The sequence below is a fragment of the Notolabrus celidotus genome, chromosome 7 (assembly GCF_009762535.1).
Source record: "Notolabrus celidotus isolate fNotCel1 chromosome 7, fNotCel1.pri, whole genome shotgun sequence".
NCBI lineage: Eukaryota > Metazoa > Chordata > Actinopteri > Labriformes > Labridae > Notolabrus > Notolabrus celidotus.
Genome location: NC_048278.1, coordinates 11658603 through 11682381, shown reverse-complemented (window position 1 = coordinate 11682381; position 23779 = coordinate 11658603). Strand labels below are relative to the sequence as shown.

The 23779-nt window shown below is 40.2% G+C and overlaps 2 protein-coding genes across 5 annotated transcripts in view; one reads left to right on the top strand and one right to left on the bottom strand.

Annotated features, from left to right (window-relative positions):
• The window catches only part of kcnq5b (potassium voltage-gated channel, KQT-like subfamily, member 5b), a 133275-nt gene extending 123313 nt beyond the window's left edge, over positions 1–9962 (top strand). The window contains exons 11-15 of one of the 2 annotated variants that reach the window (XM_034687770.1): positions 2168–2276; positions 3853–3984; positions 4240–4347; positions 6788–6914; positions 8475–9962. In XM_034687770.1, coding sequence (XP_034543661.1) covers positions 2168–2276; positions 3853–3984; positions 4240–4347; positions 6788–6914; positions 8475–9563 — 1565 coding nt within the window. In that variant the 3' untranslated portion in view covers positions 9564–9962. The remainder of the gene's footprint in view (positions 1–2167; positions 2277–3852; positions 3985–4239; positions 4348–6787; positions 6915–8474) is intronic. The other variant, XM_034687772.1, reaches the window with a different exon arrangement.
• Positions 9963–12869: 2907 nt separating this feature from the next.
• Positions 12870–23715, bottom strand: LOC117815825 (elongation factor 1-alpha 1-like). 3 transcript variants are annotated; one of them, XM_034687773.1, is made up of 8 exons: positions 23608–23715; positions 19733–19897; positions 18761–18940; positions 18375–18671; positions 14916–15066; positions 14327–14583; positions 13993–14227; positions 12870–13570 (listed from the first exon to the last, which is right to left on the bottom strand). In XM_034687773.1, the coding sequence occupies exons 2-8, from the start codon at positions 19874–19876 to the stop codon at positions 13446–13448; spliced, it is 1389 nt and encodes a 462-aa protein (XP_034543664.1). In that variant the 5' UTR covers positions 19877–19897; positions 23608–23715; the 3' UTR covers positions 12870–13445. The 3 variants fall into 3 exon arrangements, with proteins under 3 accessions (XP_034543664.1, XP_034543666.1, XP_034543665.1); XM_034687775.1 differs by lacking the exon at positions 23608–23715 and adding an exon at positions 23060–23313; XM_034687774.1 differs by lacking the exon at positions 23608–23715 and adding an exon at positions 22634–22749.
• Positions 23716–23779: the final 64 nt, after the last annotated feature.

Genomic DNA, 23779 nt, shown 5'->3' with positions numbered 1-23779 from the left:
TACCAGGCTGTAAACATTTTTATTTCTGCAGTTAAGATCATCTTTTTTGAAATGGTGTGTATGTGGTTTCTGGTACTTCCGGATCCAGCCTCAAGTGGATCCTCAATGAACTGCAGTTTTTCGCACTTCCGCATTGGACTCATATTTTTAAACCGGAGGTTGCCGCTTGGTTTAGACCATACTCCTTGTTATATTATTTTACCCAACACAATAATTAGTGTAATACACAATAACATAGACTTGCTACAAGAAAGAGCAGTATGCTACCAAAACCTATACCCACCGTAAGGTACTGTTTTGTAAAAGAGTCTGATGGCTTCGAGACACTGGTTTCTTGACTATTTCTGGTTTTAAATAAAAATACAACAAAATGCTCAAGCAATGGTTCCATATATCAGGAGTTTAGTATAAAACCAAACTCAGGGCAAGGTGAGCCTCACCAAACATAAAGCATCAGGGGTACAAACTACTAACTTTGACTCAAGGTAACAATGTAACATGGCTGTATGGATCTTCTGATCAAACCCTCAACATAAAAAGGTAACAATAAAGTCCAATTACTTCTTTGATTCCAATCTTGAGATTTCTCAGTCCCCAGGATTGATTAGCTGTACTCAACTGAAGTGTTTTGGTGGGGGATTCAACTGGTTTTGCTCACCAATTTTGACAGCTGATGGGATGAATGTTGATGGTCATTAGCACTTTCCTCCTTTGGACTGGCATTGCCGGCCTGGCAGGCCCTCCTGAGTAAAAGCCAGTTGGTGTGTGTGGTTGGACTGATGGGTTGATGGAAGAGGGGTGGTGAGCTTAGGCAGGAATATGGGTGATATGCTAGCTAAGGCTTCAGGTGGAGATGATCCAATAACCAAGCTTTCCAGAACTGAACTGGATTGTTTGTTAGCCATGCTCCATCTGATCATTCTCTGTCAGTGCCATGTTGGCTAGCTGAGAGGTTAGAAGACAGGAAACATTTCCTATTTATTACGACTACATTTGAAAGGGAAAAGAGGTTGCAACTTTTGTTAAATGGAGCAAATGATAGCTAGTACAGTTGTAGTTTCAATCAGGTGACTCACTCTTACTCTGCCTCTATCAAGGAGCAAAGTGTCTTGAATTGCATTCATTTTTCATCACCTCAACCATGAGAAACCACAAAAAGAAAGAGTAAAAAGGGATACAAGTATCAAAAGAAATAGGAGTGATGTTATGATGAATCAGATACGATCATAAAGCATCACAAGCTACCAGTTTTTCACGTGAGGTAAAGAATAGCTTCTGAGAGAGCAGTCCTGTCAACACTGATTCTGGACAGGTATTAGGGGTTAATAACATGAGTGCATGTGGTGAATTTAAATATAGTTCAGTGTACATTTCTTATAAGAACTTATTCGATGCATTGATGTGTCCGCAGTGTGTACTTACATTTTTTTTTAGATAATAAAGAAACTGCCATCTTGGACCCTTTTCCATGTAATTACACTGTCCCCCTTCTTGAACAGTACAGTTTGTACTCACATTTTTTAATAAGCAAGGAATCTCTGCATCCTGATCCTCAGAGGTCAATTTTCTCTTCAAAGCAGAGATAAAATCTTTGAGATGCTCTGAAAGATGGCAGACCATAAGAGCTATCAACATCAGATAAATCTGTATTCACATACTGCTCAGCAACATTTGGTAAACAGGTGAAGTGACAACATCTAGCTGGTCAACAAAGCAGAGCAATAAGCTGCTTAGGAGTCACATATTCTCACCAGGAATCAGTGGCAAATGAAAAATTAGTAGAAGGAGAGCAACTGTATAACTGTTTCATCAGATGGATGTCAACACAACTTAAAATAAAGGCTAAAAAATGCACAAGTAATTGTTTGTGGGCACATTTGCAGTCCTGTATCAAAGAAAGAAAGTTAGTGGAATGATTTTGGCCTGTCAACCAACCCCAAAGTGGCCAAAAGATCTCATTATAGAGATTTCAGTTTTTATTTATGTCTAAACATATTATATGCCCCATAAAGAGATGTAAAGGAAGGAATTATTATTTTTTTTGTGTAAATGTTATTAATTAGAGGAAGAAAAACATCCCTTTTTTAGGGTTGTATGATAAGTGCATCTCGTGACAATAAACATAAACTGAATATTTACCCATTCCTGTGTTCTCTCCCCCCAACAGCAGACTCTAACATGGCCGTCGAGGATGGTGTTGATGAGAAGGGCTGTCACTGTGAGATCTCAGTAGAGGACCTGTTGCCTTCAGTCAAATCTGTCATCAGAGCCGTCAGGTGAGGCGGAGGAAATGAGACTTCCTTCTTCAATCAAACTGATATTGTGTTCTTCTGCCGCCAAGGCTGCATGCAAACAAACCCTGATTACAACCCCCTGCCTTCAAATAACATTGCTGATTGAATGTGTTCAGAGGATTAAGATGACCGGAAGATTTATTCTCAGCTTATATTTAGATCATCTCTGGTTCATGTGATTGAAAACAAAGCTGAGACAGGAAATGTTGTTAGTGTAAGCATTAACAGTGCAGAGCTTTGGAAAGTTATCACAGAGACACTGTGTGTCTTATGCATCAGTAGTTCAGGCTGTCAGCTCTCATTGGTCAAAACTTTGTGCAGCAGAACAACATTGTTTGTATTTAGCGTAGATTAACTTTAAATACAAAAATTGAGGACTGATGAGTTAATATCTAAAAACCCCTGTAGTCGGAACCTGCAGGTGGAAGCTGGGGAGGTGGTGGGGCTGAAAGTTTGCCCAGCACTGGTGCAGGACAGTGGCAGCATTGGCAAAGCAAAGGCAGAGACCGGACATCTGTTAGCTTAAAGTGATATTTCAGTTTTTTTGGAAGTGGTGTCGTATGAGTTACAGTACACTATTGCTCCTGCTAGCCACAATGAGTGCCAGTAAGCTCTTCCCCTTTAATGAGAAAATTCCCAGAGGACCGGCAGGCTAGCTAGGCTACAATTCTCTGCGGATGGGGCCACTTATTTCACGTAATTTTGCTAAAGTTGAGAAAATATGGTCCAGTCACTAATCACGGTGCAAATGCATGAACCAGTAAAAAAAAAATTGGAGCTATTCAGTTTGCCGTCAGAAAACCCCCTTTGTTTGGCACTATTTTCGGACGCACCTCGCAGACCGGTGTTCTTCCGCTGCATGAGCACGGATACACACCGATCAGCTGTTGGATCAACAACTGAAATTTCCCTTTAAATACACCGCCTAACTGGGAGAATGCTTTTGTCAGGGGATTGCAAGAATGGTGCATGGCAAATGTGACATCATTGCAGCTCGAGTTGCCTGCCTGAACTGGCTCGCAGGCAATGCTCAATTTATTGGAATATATGTCAAGTATTCAGGAGCTTTAAAATGAAGCAATAAAGTATGAATAACTTCAAGATGTGGTTTGGCGGAAAAGTTTATCCCAATTAAATTCCTTATTTTAAGCACCAAAGCACTAGTAAAGGTGCAGAAGAATTTGCAGTTAAATATTCTTCTATTCAGCTCCTAGGCTCTATAGCTACGTACATTTGGAGAGCTGCTTTTCCAGGGTGATATTTTTACAAACACAGCTGAAATACGTGGCCATAAGCTCACTGGATGTTTTTGTCTCTACAAGTGGAGTGAAAGTACAGGTGTTTTTTAATAGTTTGCTTTTGTATGATGAAACCAGTCCATGGCATGTAATTTCCCCTTTTTCAGCACATTTCTAAAAAAGCAAGATAAGGGGAGTGTTTGTTTTCATTAGCTGTGAAATATCTTAGGTTTCAGAGTGGCTGACTGTACTGTGCACTGACTATATGAGAGCTCCCCCTTGTGGCAGATTAAAGAACAACAATTATTCTTTTTGTACAGGATAATGAAATTCCATGTGGCAAAGAAGAAATTTAAGGAAACGTTGCGTCCTTATGATGTCAAAGATGTGATTGAGCAATATTCTGCTGGTCACCTGGACATGCTGTGTCGCATCAAGAGCCTGCAGACCAGGTACGCACAATGACTGTAATTTTGTCCCCACGTTCCTTCCAAAGCTGTTTGACCGTTCTGTAACTCATCTGTATCATTGTGTGTATATGTTTTTGAGTGTTCACTTATACCCTGTGCATGTGTACCCTTTGGTATATTTGTATCATGTGGATGTTTGTATGTGTGTTTGATATTTGCATTTTGTGTTTTGTATTGACGCGTGTGTATGTACATGTGTACCTTTGCGTGCCTGTGTTTCCTTTGCTTCCCTCACAGGCTGGACATGATAGTAGGCCCACAGACCCTGAGCAGCCGAGCCAAGACCTTTTCCACCCCCTCCCTGCCTGTTTATTACAGCCAGGGCAGAAAGAACTCCACACAGGGGTCAGAATAGCCCCACCTTTTTTGAAATGATGATGGGGTTTTGTTTCTTTTAAGTTCAGTCATTCAATGAGGTGGTTTGACTCAAAGACTCTGGAAAAAGATGGATAAAAGATAGAGGTCTTGAACTGACTGACTTGAAAGTAAATGAAACCTTTCTTTAAGCATGACTGTCATGCACTGCTTTTTTAATAACCCACTTCTCTCCTGGGCGTGAACCATCCTTAACTGCAGACTAACATAGCTTCTCAACATACTGACTTTGGTTTTGGCATGACGTGCTTTGCTTATTTGATGATAAGTCATAGACTGTATATTAGAAGCAGATGCAGTTTTCTTGTATGTACAGTGAAGCCAGTGCTGAACAGCCTTAAACTTGCGTTCTTTACATGACCAGTAAGCAGCTGCAAAAAAAAAAGCCTAGAAAAAGAACACGAGTAAACAAATGTATCATCTCAATCACTAGCTACAAGTCTTAATCACAGCATGAAGCTATTTATTGACTACAGTTTCATTAACTGTTTCTTAATATAATTATAAGTAAGCTCGGTTTGCTGGGTTATTGCCACAGCTACCGGATAAATGTCTATTGTAGCATTTAGTGGCATTAAAGGACTCTCTGCCATTATCAACATAATTTGAAAGCCCATTTTTCCCCACCTAATGTAGCCTTCCAATGTAGATTCACCTTTCTAACAAACTTAGCACCAATGATGATTGATGATTGAAGATTTGGCCACACAAAACCAAGATCATGACTCAAAAATGCCTGTTCCAGTGGTTACATCCACTTCTTATATACAGTCTATGAGAGAAAGACTAGTGACTTATGTGACACACAGGGACTCTCATGACAACTGTGTACGATATATTAAATATATTTTGGAAAACACACACGCCCACCCATCCACACATAGAAACCACATCCTCAAAGCATAACGTTATATGCCTTCTAGCTGATACTGCTGTAACACTGAAACCTGCTGGCACATAATGTTCACTTTAACTGCAGCATACACAAAATCTGGTGTGGTCATCAGATTAGAGATAGGATACTATTGGTAGACACTGTAACCCATGCCTTCCCGATGGCAAGTTTATAACTACCAACTGCTTGGTTGATAAATCTCATTATCAACCAACCATTTAAATAATTATTTGGTTAGAAATTATATCATACTATGGTACCCTACATAAAAAGCCCAATAACAGCTCTTTTTGACCAAAACTGTACACTACATGATCAGCACACCTACATTACTCTTTTCATAACAGTATTTGTATTAGTACTCATTTTATCAATACATTTATCTTTGATTTTAAACAAATACTGAAAAAGACAGTAAATAAAGTACTTCAAATCACACTCACAATGCACATCTTTAGTAATGAGTCAAGTTTAGAGTTCAGAATCTTCTTTAATTTGTCCAAAATGTTGTTAACTGCATGACACTGCCTTGGTTTACCCTCTGATGAATTTAACCCTGTTACTTTCAGGGGGACTCAGGTATTGTCAAGCTTCAGCCCTTTTTCAAAATACATTAGGGTCTAAATGACTATTATGTACTAAAACTTTTGGAATCACTATGGCTGTGACATAAACTTCTAGTGAACCACTCAAAAGTATTCATTTGGAGTATTTGTTTTTGCAACTGAGAGGCTCAAAATGTTGTTCTAAGTGTCTTCCTCTGCCTCTACTCATGTTGTTGTTGCTTTGCTTTTGTAAAAGGATGTGTTGGATAAAAAATGCCAGTGAAACACAAACTAACTAACCAGCTGAGGCAGTGGTAGACAAGTAACTCCCATATATTTATAAGGTTAAACAGCTACTTTTTTCAATGGAATCTGTAGCTAACTTCTGTCATCAGTTCGGAAAATATACTAGCTTTATTTAGACAGTTTGAATAAAGATTTGAGCCTGTCAGTATAAAAAATAATCACTTAAGTGGTGCATTAGATATATTATATTAAGTTACAGTACTACTCAGTATTCTAAAAACTTCAGTGAATCAGTCATGTAGACCCCAAACAAGTATTTATACTAAAGAATTGTCAAAGTAAAAAAATACTGGAGTTCCCCTTTAAGGAAAGTAATTCTGAAACTCATTGGATTGAGAAACATTACGGTAATCCATTTTTCTCAGTTAATTGAAGAACATTTTGTGATTCCAACCATTTTATTCTCAAGAGACATTGGCACACATCCCATCCTTATGGGTGCGTAATGTTTCTCAATAATCCAGTGAGGAAGGAAAACCTCTCTATTTCTTCTTAAAACTTACAAGGATCTATTATGGTTTCAGTTTGAAGCTTCCCTCCTCTCTGTGTGCCACTTTGTTTATCTTTTCTGTGTCACTTTCTGTTCTTCCCTTCATTAATGTCTTTTTGTGTTCGCATGTGCTTTTGTGTGCACTTGTGTGCTTGTGCGGTGTGTGTGTTGTAGAGTGGACCAAATCCTTGGTAGAGGCCAGATCCCTCTGGATAAGAAGATTCGGGAGAAGCTCCTGTCGGATGGAGATATTCTAGAGGACATGAGCATGCTGGGTCGCGTCTGTAAGGTGGAGCGGCAGGTCTGTGTTTTGCTTTTCTATTATGTATTCTCAAGTAGTGTATTAAACATTCCTGTCTGTGTAAGGGGACCAGTTTACATCACCTCTCCTATTTTGGAGTAGACCCGTTCCTTTTACATATTCAGAGGCTCTGACAGGCATGTAAAACTTAAGATCATGGTGAACTTCTCTCCAGTGTTATGAGAAACAGTTTCTGCCAACCCGTCACTTTTTAATTGACTAAAAACACATTCATAGCCAACTGAAAGACACAGCAGTATTGTGAAATATCTTGCTATTTATTTTTATAATGCATGAAGAAATACATAGTTATCTGGAATAAAACCTGAATCCCTTCAGCTTATTTAGCATGAGATAGTGGAGCACATCAGCCTCTCTTGGCCAAATTGAGTATTACAAAAGCACTTAATCTCTTTCTCATGTTCTCCTCACCTATGCTCACAGACAAATCACTATAAATATAGTTTTTTTTTTAAATCTTTTTATAACCCATTTGGACAGAAGTAAAAATTAAGCTTGAAAATGTAAAATGTCTCTGTACAAGACAGAACACAATTTATCTCAGTTATACAATATATATACCATATCTGGAGCATTTGTTGCACAGGTACATAAGATGCAGTCTGTTTTTGGGGTCTCTCAGAGGGAAAAGGTTCAGTGCCTTCCTGAGTGGTGACTTCCATTGCGATAAGCAAATCCCCAATGTGCACTTTCTGTGCAGCTGTGTAGCTCTTTCCTGCACCATCTGTTTTCACCATGTGCAGTTTGCAGTCCTGCTACTGACAGTACAGGTACAGTAGCAGAACTCTAGGTTATGTTGATAGTTGTAAGGCACTGACCTGCTTCCGGCAACCAATTTGTTGAGACTCACACCACACAACTCTGCTGGTCACTCGTTGTCTTGAATTGAGGAGTCTTTTCAATCAAATCAGCATTTATTGTGTTAACGTTACACGACAGTTTGATCTTCAACTCCTCCAGTACACATGTCAAAGTGTTCTGAGCCCCAAATCCCTCATGGTGTTAAATGAAAGTGTATCAGTGTAGATGTTGGTGGGCAGGTCAGTGGCCAGCTTCAACATTGTGTTTGTGTGTATGTGTGTGTTTGTGTATGTGTGTGGATATGAGGAACATGACGTTTAGTGTAAAGCACTTTGAGTAGTCAAAGATTGAAGGGCATAATATAAGTAAAGTCCAGTTGCGATTTTTTATCCAATCGTAACATCAGTAGATCAATTCCAATCTTAAACTTACAGAAAGTCTACATGACATCAGGGCATGTTGGCTTAATGTAGCACTATAATTGGAAATCAAATTATGAATTTAGCTGGAGTTAATTTTGAATAAGATTAAAATTATTCCAAAGAACTCACTGATAGATGAAAATTTGCTTTTTATACTACAAATGTACCCCAGAATTTCATTAAGGCTGATGCATTGATGCCCCCTTATCCCTCAGCAGATAAGGGGGAAGCCTAACTAAACTTGCTTTCAAACACCGTCCTTCCTCTCGTTTAATTTTTTTCTTTATTTCTTCATGCCTTCCTTTTCTCCTCACAGGTCCAGTCGATTGAGTCAAAGCTTGACTCCCTGCTCGACATCTATCGTCAGGTTTTGCGTAAAGGTTCATCTTCAGCTCTCACGCTCTCCTCTCTGCCCCTGTTCGAACTGGACCAAACCTCTGACTACCACTCCCCTGTCTTCAGCAAGGACCTGTCCTGCTCCACCCAAGTCAGCAGCAGTGGAGCACCCCCCTCTAGTGGCTGTGTCACACGCTCCTCCACCAACCCCCATCTTTCAAAGGGAGGACTCCATCTAATCCTTGCACCACCCAATGAGCTCAACCTTAATCTAAATGCCTCCTCTTCAACGCCCCCCTCCAACCTCGCATCCTCCCCTTTCAGCCCATCCCCTCTGCCTCACCCTCACCATCACCATCACCACCACCACCACCATCATCCACATTTTCCCCGCCATCATCACAGCCAGGCCCAAGCCACCACACCTGAAAGTGGCACAGAGGAGGCTGTAGGAAGCTCTTCCCCGCTCCTCACCCCAAATAGTATCAGCAGCAGTGGTGGCGGTGGAGGAGTAGCAGATGGAGGGTTTCCTCTTCTGGCAAGACTTCCACCACCACCCCCTCCAAGCCGAAGTGGGCACCCTCTGGTGCCACCAGCCCTGGGTTGCTGCTCTGGCCCCAACAAGATGGACCGTAGCTTGGGCAAATCCATGTCAGTGCAGGACCTGATGCAGGCAGCTCCAGGAGCTGTTCAGGACGCCCACCACAGCCACAGTCTCTCATCCCCGAGCCCCAGTACAAGCAGTGACTCCCCCATCGGCTTCCACAGCAGCAGCCAAGACCCTGGGGGAGGAGGGGGTGGTGGGGTTAATATAAGCAGGAGTGGTGGAGTTGGATGGGGTGAGGAGGACCTCTTTATCAGTGACAGGGAGATGGAGACACAGGGATTTGACTTCCTGTCACTGGGGACTGCAGAGACCCCTGTCTACTCCTTAGAGCTCCAGAGGACAGGGAGCAGACCAGGGGCAGGGTCCCGGGGCTCTAACAGTAGCCTGGCCAGTGGCCATGCGTCTCCCCCCTCTGCTGGCAGCACCGAATTGCTGAACATGCCACATGTACGGCTAAAATAAACTTGCCTACCAGTTCAGAAGGCACGCAAATTTCACCTCACAAAGACAGTTTTTATCCTTTTTGGAGGGGAGAGGGAGGGTGGGTGTTTAACAAGGGGTCCTATTTTGTTTACTTTTATGTTGATCCATTTGATAAAAATCACAGTATTTTCATACAGGCTGATCACATGTGGCATATCATTGCATGAGTTACTTTTTGTTTCTTAGTATGATTGAGGAATACAAAATAAAAGATGAAGGCTTGCATAACGGACACAAAGATAACTGAGAAATGGTTGCAAACCAAACTTTGTCCTGAAAGACGGTTGGTAAATATGAGACCTTGAGACACAGCATGAGCATTGCATGTTTTTAGTCACAGATACTGAGAAATGCAAGAAGGAGTTCACACTTAAAAAAGAAAAGGCAAAGATTTTGAGAAAACGTTTATAACTAATGTTCGTGGAGTGGATAACAGAGGCATTAATACTTCAGTGTGGTCCAGATGAATGCATTTTTTAAAACCTGAGTACCAGGCACAAAGATGAAATCCAACAGAGTTGCTTCCCTGGCAAATATGTTGAAAAACTGAGTTCCTGAATTAACTTCCTGACCATGCACCCACTAGATATTTGCAGATGTATTACTCCTGCTGGCCACCACTTAGAGTTCAAGCTTGGTCAATTGACTTTACTGTTTGATGACAGTCTTAGTTCCAATCAACAGTTTAGCCTTCAAGGCAAATGCCAATATTTCAGGGCCTACAGCGTAGCCCTGGAAGTCCTGATAACAGATAAGCCATATTTAAACTTCTTTCTTTCCTTTGTTTGAGATTGTTTACAGTCCTACTGGAAACTTGAGACACAGATATGAACACAGATTATCTGCACTCTTATGAACATGTCTGTTTATAGAGATTAAAGAAAATGCTTAATTGTTGTCAGATAATAAGCAACGTGTACTGGGATTGCATTTCAGCCATAGCTACTGCCTCTTCTGGTCTTGACAAGGACCATTTTCCTCAATACAACAAAAGTTCTACAAAATGTGGATTCATATTCAGATATCTGTTAACTACGAGCGGCCACTGGGCAAAACTGCAAGGAGAAGCTGAGCCGTGTCATATCCTCGTCTAAATAATCCAATCACATGACGGGCTTCTGTGGTGACGTTAGTCAACTCAAGATTCCCTGTTCTTGTCTACATTGATGCAATCCTCTACCAATGACTTTAGTTGTTTACAATATTTTCAGATAATACTCAAAACTATAACTACTGCAGTGAATATGCAAGTTTTAACCCCCTAAACTGCAGATAATGTATGCTTAGCATTTTGATAAACAGGTTTATAGTGTCCGACATCGATTCTTCTAATACACTTTCTACAGTGACAAACATAATACTTTTCAATCATCTGGATGTGTAGATAGTTTTAAAAATATGCACCTAAAAAAGTCATTACTATGGAATTTATCTACATCGCTTCAGACTAAGTTATATCTTACTGCCAATAACATCCAACAAAATATCAGAGCCTGACCTACATACGTTTTTTTAAAACTGTCAATGTTTTCAGAGAGGTGGCTCTCAATAAAGTGAATTTTTGGACTTGAATAGAATTGAATGTTTGTGTGATTAATACATCATTGTACATCAGCCAATCCTAAATCACACAGTGCTTTGTTTTCTGCATTATAGGCTTTTATGCTTATCAAGACCGGCCAAGCAATATGTCAGCTGGGGTCTACAAACCACCTTCAGTACCTGAGACAAGCAAATAAGAAAAGTCAAACTGATTTTGCTATACCAAGACAGAACAACTATAGATTTTCAAAATATTCAAAATGAGTGGTTATATTATTTCAAAAGTCTAAAAATGATCTTTGGTTGATGAGTGCAGCAGGAAAAGCCTTGCAGAAGAGAGGAAGAGAGGAATCAGTGCTGCTGTAGCTACTAAAAACCGCACAAGAACACCTATCAATGTCACAGTCATCTGTTATGCGAGGTGCACTTTTGTTCATTGCACATACACGCCTGTAAAGGCACATGTACACAAAAGAATGCTGATTAACACAAGAAGCCAGCTGTGTGCAACACGTCCATTTGAGGAGGAACTGAGGTACAGTCTGGAACGTGGACAAAGAAACGCTTGTTGCTAGTTTGAAGATCTCTAATACATAAGCCAATTAATTTTCCAGATGATGACAGCCAAGGATAAAACTCATTTTGAATGTCATTTCTTGGTTTGATGTGTTGTCAGAATACATGTTTTAGCAGAGGAATTTGTTGTGGTTCAGAACAGATACACTGATGTTGAGACATCTTACTTTGTATTGTACTTAGCATTTTGCTGCTATGTTTTTACATGGAAAGAAAATCTTTTTGAAATCACGGACGATTTTTTTGCTTTTTATGCATACGTTTTAATGTGGGATTATTGTGGCTTCATTGAGTGGACTTGCTGCAGAATGTATTCCTGGTGCATGGTACAGACACAGAGGATCGGGTAGGGGAAAGTGGTTCTCTCTCAGCTGTAAGAAATTAAGTTAAGCACCCCGAGCTGCAGGTAGATACTACCTATTACGCATCCAACGCCTTAGTGGTGAGTAACCACTGTTAGCTTGCAGTACCTCATTGCATATTGAAGACCCATTTTAATAATCAGAATATACTGTATGTCAAGGAGGCTTGGGGTCATTTTGCTTTCAAGAAGTGGATTTTAATTTCCTTGAGATATTTAAACATATTTTGCATGAAGAGGTTGTCATATCCAAACCTATTAGTAACTGAGAATGAATGCCATGTCATTAAGACATATCACTATTTATGGTTCAAACTGATGCATCAGGAGAAAAAGAAAAGACCTCATCTCTGATATGAAGTCTACAAAATGTGTAGTACATACATTATATAGGTGCCTTGCTCTTGTGGTACATGATCATCTCCATATCGATAATTTCCTGAAAAGTGCTTTAGGTTCATCTGAACAGAAATGGTTACACTGTCTTCATTTTCTCTTCTAAATGTAAATCTGACTTGTGGCTTTTTTTGATCAGCAATCGTTTTGCTACTGGGCATAAAACGGGCCTTTGACATGTTAAAATTCTGTCTGGTTTAATTTATTTAAATTATGTGCACATATTTACACACTAGTAATAATCTCAGTTAGATTTATGAAGCCTGTAATGTTATGAAAATGCAAGTGAACTTTTATTCTCATTCATCAATAAAGGAAATTCTCTGAAGAGTTTGGTTTTTGCTTCGTTAGACTTTGGGGTTCTTCATTGGCCCGGGTTTAAACTTGGAAAAAATACCCAACACAAAGACTTGCTGTTGTCAGCATCTTTACTTTTATGAATGTATGTTCAGGTAGGTGCATGAACTTAACAGCAACAAGTAACATTTAAAAGTGCAAGGAAGTCTACGTCAAGCAAAGTGCTGGGCATGAAGATTTCAGTTATCGGAAGTTTACAGGAGCTTATTTTTCTAAGGCGCTAACATGCAAGAAGCCAATCTACCTGTGGCTAGTTAGCATATCTCTTTTAAAGCTAGAACACCGAGCATTACTCCAACAGAACACCTCGCTTGTTACTAGTGCTAAGAAAGTAAGTTTGTTGGCTATATCAACAAACAGCCTATCTCAAACTACAACAACACACAACCAGAGAACAATAACACAAATGAGTTGTGTTGTTTCGCCACAAACTGTGTGACAATAAAACCTACATACAACAGTGGTAACATGTTAATCACTAGTAGTTGGCAAGTTATTTTTTTCCTACGTCTGCTTTTGCGATGCATTGTGATAATAGACCAGACATTGACGATGGTGTGCAGAAGGAGCAGGGTGCAAATGTGTCTTCGGTCTCGGTGAGCGTTTGGGGCAGCAGCCCAGCACAACGTTCATTTGACCTTCTGTGCCTTCTGTGCGGACTTGGTGATCTTACCACTAGTGGGAGCTTTCTTTTCCACACCTTTGATCACTCCCACTGCCACAGTCTGACGCATGTCACGGACTGCAAATCTCCCTGAGGAGGAATAAAGGACAAAATATTTGTAATCTCTGACAAATATTTTAGTTTTTATTGTCAGTGATTAAATCTGAGATAACCTTACACTGGATTTGGGCTTATGTTCTGCAGGGTCCATGGTTTAAATCTAGAGTAGTGACTATGATATTTATTACAAAAATTGTGCAATGAATTCAACAACCAATGTTAAGACTGGTCCCACTACAGCTATCTTGTAATTTACACCTGGCATGAGCATCCCTGAGGGTTACTGAAGCGGTCTGGAGGTTAAATGTTAACCAAAGTTGTGTGTTGTCTGTCCAAATAAAGAAGAGCTGAAACTTTTTTTTATGCTTAGTCATCTTTAGAGTAGCAGTAACTGATAAAACCATTTCTTCATGTCCCCACGCAGAAATCACTCTGGAGGGCAGGTAACTTACCCAGTGGTGGGTACTCAGAGAAGCTCTCCACACACATGGGCTTGCCAGGGACCATGTCAACGATGGCAGCATCTCCAGACTTAAGGAATTTAGGATTGTCTTCGAGCTTCTTGCCAGAGCGGCGGTCGATCTTTTCCTTGAGCTCTGCAAACTTGCATGCGATGTGTGCAGTGTGGCAGTCCAGCACTGGGGCGTACCCAGCGCTGATCTGACCAGGATGGTTCAGGATAATCACCTAGACACCAAATAAAGCCATGTGAAGAAGGAGAGATTAATAACTATGTTGATTCTGACAATATTAATATCTGACAGTATCGAAGCTAACTAAGCTGACCTGAGAGACAAAGCCTGCTGCCTCCTGTGGCGGGTCGCTCCTGCTGTCTCCAGCCACATTACCACGGCGAATATCTTTGACAGACACATTCTTGACATTGAATCCCACATTGTCACCAGGCAGCGCTTCAGTCAGGGCCTCATGGTGCATCTCCACAGACTTGACCTCAGTGGTCACGTTGACGGGAGCAAAGGTCACCACCATGCCAGGTTTTAAGATTCCTGTCTCAACTCGGCCTACTGGTACGGTCCCAATGCCTGGTAGAGAAATGATTAACCTTCAAAGCATGTACTGGTTTGTTTTTGTTAACTGCTAATTAAAGCTTGAACAATGTGCATAATATTAAAGAAGCTCTGAAACAAAAGGACAGACACTAACATCAGGATATACAGTTGGAACTATTTTCAAACCTGATTTAGTTCTGCTCTACTTTATCACAGGGTGCTCTCATTCCAAAAATACACTTAATATATAATCTGGCAGCACCATCACGTTTGAGGAGCTTGATAATTGTAACACGTCAAGTTTGGTCTGCTGACAAAAAATGCAGCTGTTAAGATTCCAGATACCCACACTCACACTGTCTCACCTCCAATCTTGTAGACATCCTGCAGAGGCAGACGGAGGGGCTTGTCAGTGGGGCGTGAAGGAGGCTGGATGGCATCCAGAGCTTCTAGCAGTGTGGTACCTGAGGCATTACCATCCTTACGGTTGATTTTCCAGCCCTTGAACCAGGTCATCTGTGGAGAGGCAGGTTTACTGTAACAGCTTAAAATAAATCAAGAAAGTAGGTAGAGTCTTGTAGAGTCTTGTAGATCTTGTTCGATGCTGAAGTTGCAGTTTTGTTGATGTATGTTCAAGGTTTACAATACGGAACACCATTTTTGCAAATAAAGTTGATTTCAGTCAGCAAGCAATTGCCGCAACAGCTGGCACCTGTCACTTTGATGTACTGCAGTGTTTTTTAAATCAGCTGCAGCAAGGCAAGCTGCCACAGCTTCACAAAGCCTTGCAGTTTGAACGCTATAGACCGCTACTATCCACCTAGTATGATCTCATGACAGCATAATAAGAAGAACGGATATAGATAGTGATACTATACTAACTAGTACTAACCAACTAATAAACATTGGCCAACAGGGTTGAACTTGAAATTGAACTTCTATGCAATAGTAGTAAAAACAAACAAGTGGAGGTGGTGCAGGAAAAGTCTCAGTACACACACCAACATTTTAAATAACCTTTTTTATCATTAATGATCCAGAAGTAGTACATGATATTGTGTTTTTCTATAAAGAGTGTGCCCTCCGTCTGTATTTTCTTATTGTAGACATCCCATATCATCAATTCTTGGACCATGGTGTGAAGCTCCCTGTCAAATGTCCTCAGGTCAAGACTGTCAGAAAACAAAAAGAGACACAAAGACAGTACTGTCTCTCTCCTCTGCTTTCAGTCGTTCTGCAACTGCATACATTTGACTTGTGCATCTTAAAGAGATGTTAAAGAAGTTTTTTTTTTAAACAGCAGTATTTTCTGACCTGTAATCAGATTAGTTAGTGCTGTAGTGGCTGTGACAGTGAGCTGACCAGAGAGGCTAACAGTAGATAGCAAAAAAAAGACTTCAGTATCAAACAAAGTCTGGCATCTCTTTCGTTAAGCAGAGATATGGACATGTTTAAAGGTTCCAACCACTGTGAAATAAACAGAATATAACGCTTTATTTTAATGTTTCTCTGCTTTGTATTTCTGAGCTGTGTTCAGTCTCTTCATTTTGTATTTATGTAACTACACCACCATTGCTCGCTCTCTTTTGCTGACTGCAGCTTTAGATTTAGAGTGCAACTGCAGAATCTTTTTTTGACAAGCTTTGACACTTTTCAATACTCTGGAACATAAGAGTAACATAAATTGTAGACATTTGTAGATGAGGTGGCACATGGTAGTGAAAAACCCAAGTATTGACACTTAGAGCCAAAAAGAAGAGAGAGAAGGATTAACTAAATAGTTAATTAAAGAAGGAAAGCATTTATACCCTAAATTTTCTCTCACTGGTTACATTCTTTATAAAATAAACACAGCTAAAACCTTTTCACAGGTGTGCAGAAAGGTGCCAGATTTTGTTTGCCAATGCTGTGCTTCTCTCTGTTTGTTGTGTTTGGGTATCCTCTCTTCTCTGCAATCTGCCCCAGCTGCAGCTCTGATTCGGCCACAACACAGCAGAACATTTTGATTCCCAGGTCATCACTTTACTGTCATGTATGTTGAACCCAGAGCAAGCAGAAGTGAAAGACAACGCTTCCCAAAGTGCTTAAATGATTTTCCTCAGTCCTTGGCTGAACCGAAAGTAGTTATGGACCTGCCATGCTGAAGAGTGTTCAAAAGCTGTTGCTGATTCTTGCAGTAGAGAGGATCAAGGAGAGAGGAGGGAAATCTGAAGGGCAATATGCAAGGATACACGAGAACAGTCTTTGCAGATGTCTTTTAACTGAAATACATTTTCCTGTATCACATACAACTCAGTGATTGGATGCTGCAGAAGGTTGGACTTTACTGAAACTTAACATCACCAGAGAAAAGAGGGACCTTGAAACAGACACTAAGGGGATGCCTTGAAACAGGTCAGTAACACACAAAAGTTTCTAAACAGTCTGAAGTGATTAGTGGAATCAAAAAAGTGTTTGACATGAGTTCTAAGCACAAAATATAGAGCATAACTTTCATATGGTCAATAAAAGTTTTTTGTTTTTTTTTGTCCTTTTTGCCTTTTTTTTATTTTATAGAACAGTTGAAGAGAGACAGGTAATGTGGGGAGTAGAGAGTGGGGGAAGACATGCAGGAAATGGTTGACCGGCCGGGAATCGAGCCAGCAACCCCTGCAGCAAGGACTGTAGCCTCTGTATGTGGGGCGCTTAGACCGCTAGGCCACCAGCGCCCCAAAAGGTTTTTTTTAAATCGCATTTCTTTATTCATCATGTAACAAAAATAGTCATGCAGTCTTAAAATATACATATTTTTCCTTCATGATAAGCTATTTATCCTGTTAAATTCTATTAGAGATATAATTCAAGTAGGGGTCTGTCTATCAGAAACACTTTTTACATGTATCATCATGTTAAAGTTTTATATAAGGCTGATCAGTAATCAGCATCAGGTTTGAAGAGTGTTACATGATTTCAATCTTCACTGAAGCTTTAAACCTAAAAATAATGTTCAGTGTTTCAGAGACATCTTACAAGAATTTGTGTTTCTAAACTATAGAGTTAATGATCAGTTTGACAGTTAATGTAAATGCAAATAAGTAGTAAGACACATAAACGGACTGCAGACTTTGCCTCATGCGCAGCACTTTGTTAAACATTTAACAGGATACAGAGACAAAAACTGTTCCTGTGTGTATGTTATTACAATGAATAAAGTGCAGAGCAGACACAAACAACTGCTAAGTTGACTGACTGCTTGTCCAGTGCCATCATCACAAACTGACTCACTGAAGAAAAGGCTGTCTCATGTCTCTTTCAAAATATCTCCTTATTCCTTTTCCTCTTTTCAATTCCTTGCATCTCTCCACACATCTCTGGTGGGAAGAACTAAGAGGCAAGTGAATGACGCAAGTAAGGGATACTAAGATGAAACTTAAGCACTATGAGAAGCAGCAGATAGAGATAGTTTGTCTGCTATGCAATAGTTTTGTAGTATATTTTTGGAGTCAACCTTCAAGCTGTTTGCAGGGGACAACATACCACTAATATACTAATTTATCTTCATTGATCTGCTAATGAAGGTGTGCATTTTTCATGGAACTCACACACTGAACACCATATATACTATATAATAACCTATGTTTTTTTCATGTAATGACAAGAATGAATTTAAGTGGTACAGCGACATCCTGTCTGAAAGCAGCATTATACATTTTTTAAATTCTAATATAGGGTCACATTGGGAAGAAGATGGATATTGCAATTATGATGCACCATTTTAAAACCCAAGTACTTTAAAACCAGCGAGAAAATCTATTCTTATACTTGAATTTTCTGCAAATACTCACATTAGGGCTGGGCTCCAACATGTTGTCTCCATTCCAGCCAGAGATGGGCACAAAAGCCACAGTGTCAGGATTATAGCCAATCTTCTTGATGTAAGTGCTGACTTCCTTCACAATCTCTTCATAGCGCTTCTGGCTGTAGTTAGGCTCAGTTGAATCCATCTTATTGATGCCCACAATGAGCTGCTTCACTCCCAGGGTGTAGGCCAGAAGGGCGTGTTCGCGAGTCTGTCCGTTTTTGGAAATTCCTGCTTCAAACTCACCCACACCTGCAGCCACGATGAGCACAGCACAGTCAGCCTGAAAGCATGAGAGGAGAAGGAGTGTGAAGCAGTCTGCTCAATAACTTTTCTCTGTCTGTAATACTTTTTCATTTCCTTCTCTTATACCTGAGAAGTCCCAGTGATCATATTCTTGATGAAGTCCCTGTGTCCTGGGGCATCAATGATTGTGACGTAATACTTGCTGGTCTCGAACTTCCAGAGAGAGATGTCGATGGTGATGCCCCGCTCACGCTCTGCCTTCAGCTTGTCCAAAACCCAGGCATATTTGAAGGAACCTTTTCCCATCTAGAAGGATAGAAATAAGGAAGGAAAGACAGGTAAAGAAATGTAACATTTACTTTACTTCACAATATGATTGATAAATCACTTTGTGTGTTCATAAATACTTATAAGCCCTTGTTTTGTGTGTATAACTATTGATTGTACTAAGCATCTACATACTTTTAATACACACAGAGAGCATGGCTTCCTTCTTTTAAATTTGACATATCTCAATGGGGAAAAGGGTGCCACAATCTGAAACCAACTCACTCTATAAACTGATGGTTTTTCTAATCATAACTAAGAAATCAGTGGGTGAAATCAATTTTTCATTGAACAAAGACGAGAATCAGGTCTTGCATAGCTTAGCATCAGCCTCTACAGTTGCTCAGGCAGAATTACTAAGTGTCACAATCTCATAGTTTTCCTATTCTCCCTGTTGATGCCTCATGTCTTGCTGCCTGAGTCCACTTTGGCCTTTTTGAAGGTTCTGTTTTTCTGTTAAAAGGTTGATGGTTGGTGAAGACATTAGATGATTAACCTGCACTTGTAAGACTCCTTGTAATAAGGGGAACACAGCTACAGCCTGTGGATAAAGATAAATTAACAACCACCACTTTCCCCAAATGCAATCAAATACATTAAAAAATCAGGACACTGACACAGAAATAGACATGATACTTGTTGGACAGGACATCCATGAAAATAGAGCAGAGCACTGTTGTGCTAGAAAACACAAGGAGCATACTGCACCTACACAGACAGGCATGAAAAACCATGTTTTAAATTCAAGTGAGAACAGAATGAGTCATGTACCTCAGCAGCTTCCTTCTCAAACTTCTCAATAGTTCTTTTGTCAATGCCCCCACACTTGTAGATGAGGTGGCCGGTGGTGGTAGACTTGCCTGAGTCGACATGTCCTATTACCACAATGTTTATGTGGAGTTTCTCCTTCCCCATGGCAGCTCAGCCTCGAAGATACTGAAAGACCCCAGCAAACAAAAATCAACAATATGCACTTAATGTGATAAAGACGCCAGACATGTAGAGCACTATCACTGCTCCCACTACCCACAATGGTAATATACTTGCATTTTGTGTTCATAAACAGTAATTACCTAACCATTAGATGTTAGAGCTTCAATCTGAGAGCACACAGAGAACAACAACATGGTAAAAGCTCAGCAAAGTTAAAACTTCCATTGTCCAACCTGAATAACAATGAATTAACCTGTGCAGAGAGGGTATTTCTTGTTCACAAGCCACAGCATACTATGTTACCCTCTACTTGACATAATCAACCAATAGTATTTAAGGTAAGGCATCTGTGTATCTGCAGTTGCAAAACTTACTGGATAAAAGCAGTATGCTTTTTGATTCACAGTTTAAAGATTCATATTATTGAGTTAGAACTAAAAGGGACGTCACTGTTTACTGTCACTTAGCTGCTGTTTTTACTCTTGGGCCATTTTCTTTTTTTATGTTTTAGTAAACATTGGGTTCTGGGGCAACACTACTGCAGAGACATGAAAAGGTAAAGAGAGTTTTAGCAGCACCAGAAGTAAGAATATGCTACACAATTTACATACACTTGAGGTCAAAATTATTAGCCCCCCAGGATTTATGGAACATTTCCTTAAATTCTGCCAAATGTTTGCATCATTGATAAAACTTGATATGAGCAAACATTAACTAGTGTTCTTTAGTAGCTTTGGTGCATTTAAGAATGTAAAATATTTTTTTAGGATAGCTTTATATCAAATATAGTGGAAAATGGGGTGGTCAAAAATATTAGGCCCCATGTGAATTTTTGCTTTTAAAACACCCCTGTGCAGTCAGCTGGCTTCCTAACAACACCTGTCAGTCAATTGGCTTCCTAACTACACCGGAGCATTCAATCAGCATTGAGATTTACTTAAGGGACTCCAAACAGGGCACTTAAACACGTTATTGAGAGAGACTACTCTTACTAACCATGCCAAAGACAAAGGAACTCAGTCTTGAGCTCAGAAAGAAGATAATGGAGGCTTATGATAAGGGGGAAGGTTACTGTTATGTCCAGGCGTTTTACAGTGTTTAGAACAGCTGTATGCTGCCTCATTGTAAAGTACAAGGACACAAACTCTGTTGGAAACAAACCTGGGCGTGGTAGAAAACGCAAGATTTCAAGAACTCTGGAGAGGAAAGTAGTCGAAGATGTCAGCAAGAAGCCCCAGATATCTGCCAAGATGATTGTTGCTGACCTGACCTCCATTGGACTTGATGTTTGAAGGAACACAGTTGTGAGGGATCTTCATCGTAGTGGGCTTCAGGACCATCGTCCCAGAAGAACCCCTTTACTCAAAGAGCGGCACATCAGAGCCAGACTGAGGTTTGCCCGAGAACATTTTAAAAGGTAGAGATGAATTTTGGAAGTCCATCCTTTAGTCTGATGGAACTTTTTGGGCACATGGATGTTTTTTACGTTTGGCCAAGAAAGCAAGAGTCCTTCAACCCTAAGAACACCGTTCCTACAGTTAAACATGGTGGTGGGAGTATCGTACTTTGGGGCTGTTTTGCAGCCTCAGGCACAGGGAGCCTTGTTCTGGTGCATGGCATCATGAAAAAAGAAAGTTACGTTGACATTTTGAGGGATAATATGAAGAACGCTGCTCTTAGTCTAGGCTTAGGTCGGGACTGGGTCTTCCAACAAGACAATGACATTGGACATTGAAATTGGTCCAACAGTTCTTAAAGGACACCAAAACCAAGGTCCTGGAGTGGCCCGTACTGAGCCCAGATCTAAATCCTGTTAAGAATCTGTGGTAGGTGCTCAAAGTGACTGTCCATGCTCAAAAACCACGACTTTGGACCAGCTGGAACAATTTACATTGCAAGAATGGGCCCAAAATCCCTCAAGAGACATGTGCCAACCTTGTAAAGAACTATTTGAAGAGGTTGTTGTCATGTGCAGCTCAGAAAGGGTGAACTATTGACTACTTATGGCCAGGGGGCTAATCATTTTGGACGTGTCATTTTTACCTTTTCTTGTTTCAATTCATTGCATCAATAAAATATCCAAATCAAACATAGTGAACATTTTGACTTTGTTATTTTGGAAACAAATAAACTATTAGCACTTGTTTTTAATGGTCATTTTCATAGAGAAATCAAGGGTTTTATCTGATTTCAAAGGGGGGTTAATAATTTTGACCTCAACTGTAGTTCAAGACGTTTTGCACCTACTGAAATGGCCGTTTAAAAAATATGAAACATTTTCGCACTACAAAGAGGCTAGCTGACATTGTCCCCTGTAATCAGGTATCTGTGGCTGTTCCAATTGTTGTTCCTATAATTAATATTGGAGTTGCAAATCTGGACATTTGTAGCACGTCAGTTTAAAAAAGTGTGAATAATGTTTTCTTTAAAAAAATATATGCCCCAATATTTTGGGGCATTTTTGCCTTTATTGATAGGACAATTTTTTCAAATTGGTCTCCAATACCACTGTTTCTTAACTTGTGTTTCAAATTAACTAGCATGAACTAAAGCTTTTATTGTTGTAGTTATTTGTAGTTCCAGGGATAACGCTAGCCATAATCATTCAGGGAGTTAGACAGACTTCTGACAAAAATATGATTTTTAAAGCAAAATATGAATATATTAAAACGAGTAATATTGCCAGTTCACACCATAAATTATCAGATTCTTCCCGTCTTTCTCTTACTTAAGACTTACTCATTAAACAATTGAAGTTAACTCGCTGTTCAATGTATAGGGCCTTCACTTCAGTCGGCTGCATACAGCCTCTGATTGGTTGTCAACTCATCCTCCCCCAGTAAGACGCGCCCACGGCACGTACACGCGCTCATTCTGCTGGGTCAGTATCATCATTGGCTGTTCATAAGCTATTGTACTGAACTTTGTGACTGCGTCCACATTGAACTGTGTTCTGACCATATTTTAGTCTCCATTGGAAATAATTTGAGTGTGTTTAATCTTTTGTCAGTGTTATGACAGAAAGACTAAACTTATCAGCCAGCCGTTTTTTGCAGCAAAAGCATCTTAAGACAATATTATATACTTCACCTGCTATTCTCATGATGAAAATGAAGTATTCATATTATGATAACATATATTGAATGACTGCCTACGTTCACTTACACTTCTCTTTGTCCTGGAGAAAATCCTTACAGCATAAGTTTGTGTATCATAAAATTGTTTGGAACAGACAAGATATGGCCGCAATAAACATCCAGTGAGCATTACACTGCAGAGCCGAGGGCGTTTAAAGAATGTCTGCAGGTCTCAGCATCCACCTTGAAGACAGTTACACATTTTGCACTGTTTGTTTTGCTGTGGTAGAGGCAGGATGATGAAGATGATCAACAAAGAGGATTCCCGCATGTCTGCCAGGTTGGACATTTATCCGCAGAAAGTGCGCAATACAGGCCTTGACAGTAAGCAGCCAGCTTTGCCAATCCACACCCCCTCTGCACTCTTTTTGGCACCGCTTGCCTTCATCAAATTACCACAACATCAACACCACACAGCACTCAACTATCAATTTCGACCCTCACTTTGATGCGCTTACATAATGGCGTTGACAAACGTGCCTGGAATAAACAAACACTAGAACGCTTGTTCTGGGAAACTTAAACATTAATGACAGTAGTTCTGGTGTTGACACTGTAAAATATCCTGTGGCTTACCTTTCCTTCTGAGGTGCGTTCACTGCGATGACACAGGAGATGCTGCCTGCTGTGCGGCACACAGACGCAGCAGATATCGCTGTCAACTGGCGTCAAAAGCGTCATTCACTGAAGTTACAGGAATTGGCCACTAGATGGTGTGCTGCTATAACTCAGGACAGGAGAAGCTGAT

Coding starts and splice junctions, on each gene's coding strand:
- LOC117815825 (XM_034687773.1), bottom strand. CDS start 19,876: ATGGGGAAGGAGAAACTCCACATAAACATTGTGGTAATAGGACATGTC. Junction 18,941..19,732: donor TTGAGAAGGAAGCTGCTGAG/GTACATGACTCA, acceptor CTATCCTTCTAG/ATGGGAAAAGGTTCCTTCAA. Junction 14,228..14,326: donor CAGCAGGCTTTGTCTCTCAG/GTCAGCTTAGTT, acceptor TTTGGTGTCTAG/GTGATTATCCTGAACCATCC.